The 6,227-nt window shown below is 35.2% G+C and overlaps 1 protein-coding gene across 1 annotated transcript in view; it reads right to left on the bottom strand.

Annotated features, from left to right (window-relative positions):
* Positions 1-1,288: 1,288 nt before the first annotated feature.
* The window catches only part of GRM5 (glutamate metabotropic receptor 5), a 522,903-nt gene continuing 517,964 nt past the window's right edge, over positions 1,289-6,227 (bottom strand). Inside the window, 1 exon segment of the mRNA XM_034666172.1 lies at positions 1,289-6,146. Within this exon segment, the coding sequence (XP_034522063.1) occupies positions 5,961-6,146 (186 nt within the window). The 3' untranslated portion in view covers positions 1,289-5,960.

Below are 6,227 nucleotides of genomic sequence, written 5' to 3'. Positions count from 1 at the left end.
TTATAGAAACACGATAGCTATGTAAAGCTTCCTTTTATGTCAACTGGTAAAAATACAAGCTCTATATAAATAAGCCAAATGTGTGTGATATATATATACCACATAACTAGCCCGCTTATATAAATGTTTATATGGGTCATATACCTCAAAAAGACTCGTATGTCACAGCAAAAATAAATGCCTTTGGTCTGGAGTAAAAGCTAATTTAAAATATTCATCCATATGGCTGTTTTCTTGTAATACTTTTTGTTTAGGACTCTAAGAATAGCCACAGAGGTTGAGTCTACAGGTTTTCTTTATTGAATTCACTAAAATACTTCTTAAAAAAATAATAGGCAGGGTAAAATGTAGTAACTGATTCTGAATTTCAAAAAACATTGAGAAAAAAAAGGAAATACTATACTGTGTTTAAGGAGATAATTTCATTATTATAATTCTATTTACCTACCTATATATCTAGCTGACTACCATTAAAAACTATATGTTTGAGACTTGTTTATTTTTAAAAACTGATCATTTATGTATAGTGTAACCAAAAAAATTGACTAGGAGAAAAGCATTCTTTCTGTGGTGTTTAAGATTATTTTGCTAAGTCATCCTAGAGGGACAATTCCGAGGTTGCAGGAGTTCAAACTTCAATAGGTTTCCTCCCCACCCTGCCCAGTGATATATGCTTTAAGTTAGACAAGAATTTGTTATAGTTCTACAAATAATATTAGACATAACATATCGAAGCTGAATAGTAACTGTATAATAAATTCCATGTTGCCACGAATAAGAGCTATTATCTATTGAGCATTTGTCACATACCAGGAATGCTGGAAATGAAAGAAATCTCACAGGTTATTGTAATTCATCTCTGCACTTTAAAAAAGAGGAACTGAGTTATAGAGAAGTCAAGGTAATCTTTCCAATGTCATATGGGTCAAGGTTATGGATTTTTTAATTCACTGCTATTTCTATTGCGTAGGCTGGTTTTGACTGGCTCTATCATGAGTCTGTGGAGTCTTAGAAGATCATTTGATCTTTAGAAAATGATTTGCTGTATGTGGTCCAGGTATCTCACCTCAGCCCTAAGTTTGTATAAACATATGCCCATTTGTATTACTTCAGAATAGAAGACACTGAAGCAGCAGAATCTGACAAAGCACACAAAATGGTTTTCTTTTTTAAGATCAAACATATTTTGTATCAATTTCCATATTTATAAGAATATACGTATATACATATTATATATGTATAAATAATACAATGTAGGGAAGCAGAGAGAATCTATGTTTTAAAATCTACATTGTTTTTCTCATCTACACATCATGCTTTTAGGTTTTAGGTAATCTGTGTTCAAGGAGTGTAAATTTGCTTAAGAATCCATCAAAGTAGAAAGTGACTTGACAAGTAATTTTTTTTTCTGGTAAAATTATACAGATATGCCCATACATGCACACACAAACAAACATACACACAGAGACACATATATAGATGGACTCAGAAATAAAATATCTATATAAACGTGTGTATGTTTGTATACACAACCAGACATTCACAGATATATAAACACACATAATCTATAGTATTTTTATGATGTAACCTCTATCAACACAGATAACTTTGGAACTATAATTTGTATTTGTATTTCCAGACACAAAAAACAAGGTATAATCCCTACATGCTTCATTGTTTTAAAAAAAAGATATTTATGTCTTAAAAGATGTTTGTAGATGTCTTTGAGGACAGCATCTCTGGTTGGTTTGTGGTTGGTTTACATGTTTAATTTAATCTCTTGTCCACAGGCTACTATATAAATCCCATAATTCAAATGTGTAAATCATTTAGAATTTAAAGATGAATTAATAGTATGGCTCTTTGGGTCTTGGAAAACACTATTAAGACAACATTCTAAACATTTAAGGGGAAGCATCTTAAAGTCATACCATAGTTGCTTTTTTAATATTTTTCAAAAAGTAACTAACTTCACAAACACCATCTATAACATGATTTAGACAACTAAGAAACAGGCAAGTGTACTTTTAAATGCTAAAAGAAAACACATTTATACAAGTACAAAGCAAAACAATGCTGATAAAAATGTTAAACTTTATGAAAAAATCATTTGCAATTCACATCAAAATAATTTAACATTCTCTATTGTTTTAATAGTACAAGCTGCAACACAGAAAAAGAACAGATACGCGCACACAATTTTAAAACCAAATCAGTTAAAGTGCAGAAAAAAGTTAAGTACAAGCACTTGTAGCCCACACAAATCTTTTAGGATTGGCACCATCTTTCTAAAACATCTATATTCTATATAGATCTCTAATTACAACACCACCAGCAGCTGCCATTGAATTCTAGAAATACACACAATATACATAGTATATTTGTTCACATTGGGAAGATCAGTGAAATTCAGTCAACTATTTTGTACATGCCTCTCTTCAACATAGTAGAGAATCTCCCAGGCCTCAGACCCTCTTGAGAGTGAATTTCGATTTATCTTTATGCTTTTCACTGATCTGTATTTTTCACAGTATAAAATTGTAAATGGTTAACTATAGAGATTCTGCCAGCTCAAGGGCTATTAAGAAGCTGTGGCTAAATGTGAACTCAGATAATAGTTTGAAGTCTCCAAAACACGTACATTTTGCTGGGAGACTAGCATAGGAAATGTTTTTGTTTTTTTGTTTTTCTTAGAAAGTGTTTAATTCCTAGTTTGGAAGTCACAGAACTGCAGCAGAGCCATTATAACAACTCATTCACAGTCAGAAATAGCTCCTAGTCTTCCTGATCACTTGCTGGCAACAGCAGAAGCTTGGGAAAGACTTTTACTAACAAGGATTAGCACATTCGGGGATTTACTGTTTTTCTTTGTTTCAGTCAAATCTCATATGATTTTCCTTCGCGTACATACTCGCTCTCTGTTCCCCACCCCTCACCCAGAGAGATGCTTCTTCCCAATCCACATAGGGTCTTCTCTGCTCCTACTCCTCTCCCAAAACAGAAGAGTGAGTGGACTGCTTAGATGGTCCATATAACTTGATCAAACCAGGTCTTCTTTTTTTCATCCTGGGACCAAATTGTCCTTTAGGGTCACTTTTCTGAATCTTAGCATTTCACTGTACTTTCCCCTTCCTTTTGGTCATGCTGGTCCAACTGAATTATCACTGGGCACCAGGAACAGACTGTTTTCAAGGAAATTCAATGAAAATAGGTACCCAAATGAATTGCGAAGTTCATATCCTAGCCCTAGAATGAATATTCAGTTCTCCTTATAGATTTATTACTTGGAACCTGGTATTAGAGTTGGCAAAGAGACAGAGTTAGCATCATTCCAAAATAAAAGATCCCAAGAATGCATTACGAATAATATTATGTATTATACAGTGTACTGAATGAAGTGGCAAAGGGTGCAGAACACAGAAAAATACATCTTGTTCTCCTCTAATTGGATACATTACTTTTCTTGTTACAGGTTATTATAATTTCATATAGAATTATCAGATGGCTACTTATTTGCATTAAATTTTAATTTCTGATGAATTTTCTCATAAGGTAGTGAACTTTTTAACGAAATACGTTACTAAAAATTTAGAAGAGGAATTTGATCATGGAGAAAGTTTTTAAAAATGTTTTTCTATTGGTCAATACAGAATAAAGTGGAAATCAACCAAAGGGTTAAGAAAGAAATTTAAAACTTAATAGTAGAATATATTTGGAAAGGTTTCAATGTTTAAGAAATCAAGATGGTAATCCCCAGGTGAATGCCACCCTTTTCAAGAGGATTAAGGGGTGTTAATGCTTCAAAATATTTATATCTGTTTTTTAAGTAGAGGCAGACATTCACTTTCAATGAAACCATAAGGTTTAGCTAAATTCATTGTTTCAAGAGTCTCATAAAACATGCGGGTTTTAGGGTGCTTTGATGATGTTATTTTCAAATCTGGCATGGGAGGTTTGATTTTTGAAAATTTATATTTTACTAAATTAATGTGTGCTTTTAATATTTTATGTTGGGAGATTTTATTTAAAAATTTAAGAACAGGTATCAGGAAAGTCAAGCAGTATATGTATTATAACTTTTAAAAGTGGGGAATGATAAGTTATGCCAATGGATATATTTCCATTTCTCAATTCCTTTTTTAAAGTAGGTATAAAATAAAAAATACACGCCAAAATAAGGATATTGAGCTAAAGATAAAGGTTTCATTTACTTTTCTTTCTCCTAAAAATATACTTCTGCCCCACAGCAAATCTTTTTCATAAGGCTATCTTTAGTATAAGGCTAGATCAACTAAACAATAATTTTATAGGACACCTCCTCCTTTTCTTACTATCCTTATTTAAAAATTAAAAATGAAATCAAAAGCCAAACCAAAACAAACAAACAAAAAAAAACATTTGGCACCTGAGGATAGCTGTAATGGGAGAAGAAAGAGATGACAGTGGATACAGGGCTTGAGCTATGAATTCCACCTATATGAGCCTATTAAAGCACATGTATTTCTATTATATCTTTAAATCTCTCTTCTGCAGTATTTAAAAAGTGACAATATGAAGTGCACAAAATCATATTAATAATTATTTTAAAAAGGAAATATTAATAATTGCTTTGCCTCTTTTTGGAATGGCTAAGAAAGACTGTGTGTTTTATATTCATTAAGGTTCCTCTGTTTTAGTATTCTGTATTGCTTTGAAAAATCTACATTTGTCATAGTTCATAGCTGCCCTATTTAAGCAGCCAAGTAAAGTTAAAATCACTGCTCACTGGCATAGCTAAATCTCTGCTAAGCCAACTTGACACAGTTTAAAATTTCCAGTGTATTAAGATTGTGTTAACTTTTTGAACAGTCTCTTCAATCGTGACACTGTCTTCAGTGGGTCTATAGACCATTCTTCCAGTGGTGGGACTTGAAAAGAACAGAGGAGCTCTTTGTGCATCAGGTTCTCAAAGGAAAGGAATGAAGAAGCCCAAATGCATATTTTAATATTTTAGCTGGCAATGCTAATGGAACAGCATTTGTAAGGAGGAGTGGCCACATTTCATGAAAGAGATAGCCAAGCTGGAGCTCAGGAATTATTATTATTATTATTATTATTAAAAGAATTTCCAGCTACACAACGTACCCTAGGGAGGGAATTACAAAACAGTATTCCAGAAAATATTTTTTTGCTACTCCAGTATTGATTGGCAACATGGTGAAATAGTCAAGAAATCTTCCACTGGTTTTCTTGGTTAATGGAGGTGAATTGAAATAACTAGGTGGACTCCCGGATGCAGGCTTCTGGAAGAGGATTTCAAACCAAATCGGAGAGGAATGTCTCTGGTAAAAGCCCTACACATGTCAGCGCAGCACTCATTATCCAGTTGTGTGTTATGCATGGGACACACTCACAACAACGCCGCGTAAATACTGGGCCCAAGGTACTGCTTTTCAAGGTCTTTACAGGACAGAAAAAAGAAAGAAAAAAAAAGAGAGAGAGAAGAGAAAGGTTGACGTTTTGGTCCCAGATTTTGAGTTTGTTAAAAAATGTACATTCATGTTTGGTGAATCAAAGAATCTTTTGGGAAAAGAATTAAAGTAAACAAAACTTTTTACAGTTGCTTATTAAATATGCTTTTCCCCCTCCATTATGCTGTTTCACATTCATTGCTTCCCTAGAGCAAAGCACTTGGTATGGAACTGGTTCAACAGACTCCTTGTCAGCCCTCAAAAAGAGAAGCAGTGTTTCTTAAAAGCCCATGTTTTCTAAGGCCACTAGAAGAAAATCTGCCAAAAGATTTGTAGTTGGTGTCTTCGTCGGTTGATGTGAAATAGCACTATTAACATGTTTCCCTTACGGGTGTACTTGGCATCTTCCACCTCGGGTCTTAACCAGGCGACTATGCTTGTCACTGTGTCTGCGTGAACTCCGGAGGTCTCGGCTCCGTCAGCGGAACCCAGCGTGGTTTCCAAGGACATTCACAACGACGAGGAGCTCTGAGTGTAATCTCTTATGATAAGTGTGTCATATTTGGGAGACGACGGGATACAGAGGGCCGACTCCGACACTGGCGAGTTGGGGGTGGTACTACCCGAGTCCACCGAGTCTCTAAAGGGGGACGGCGGGGTGAGAGCCACCAACTCTTCCAGGTCTGGCTTGCCGGCCTCAGCCTCGGGCCCGGCTGCCGCCGGGGTCTCCCGGGCAGCGCCCCCTGCCGGCGGGGCCGCCGCCGCCCGCCGCCGCCG

The sequence above is a fragment of the Ailuropoda melanoleuca genome, chromosome 8 (genome assembly GCF_002007445.2).
Source record: "Ailuropoda melanoleuca isolate Jingjing chromosome 8, ASM200744v2, whole genome shotgun sequence".
NCBI lineage: Eukaryota > Metazoa > Chordata > Mammalia > Carnivora > Ursidae > Ailuropoda > Ailuropoda melanoleuca.
The sequence above is the reverse complement of the archived record's forward strand: the minus strand, read 5'-3'. Positions and strand labels throughout refer to the sequence as shown.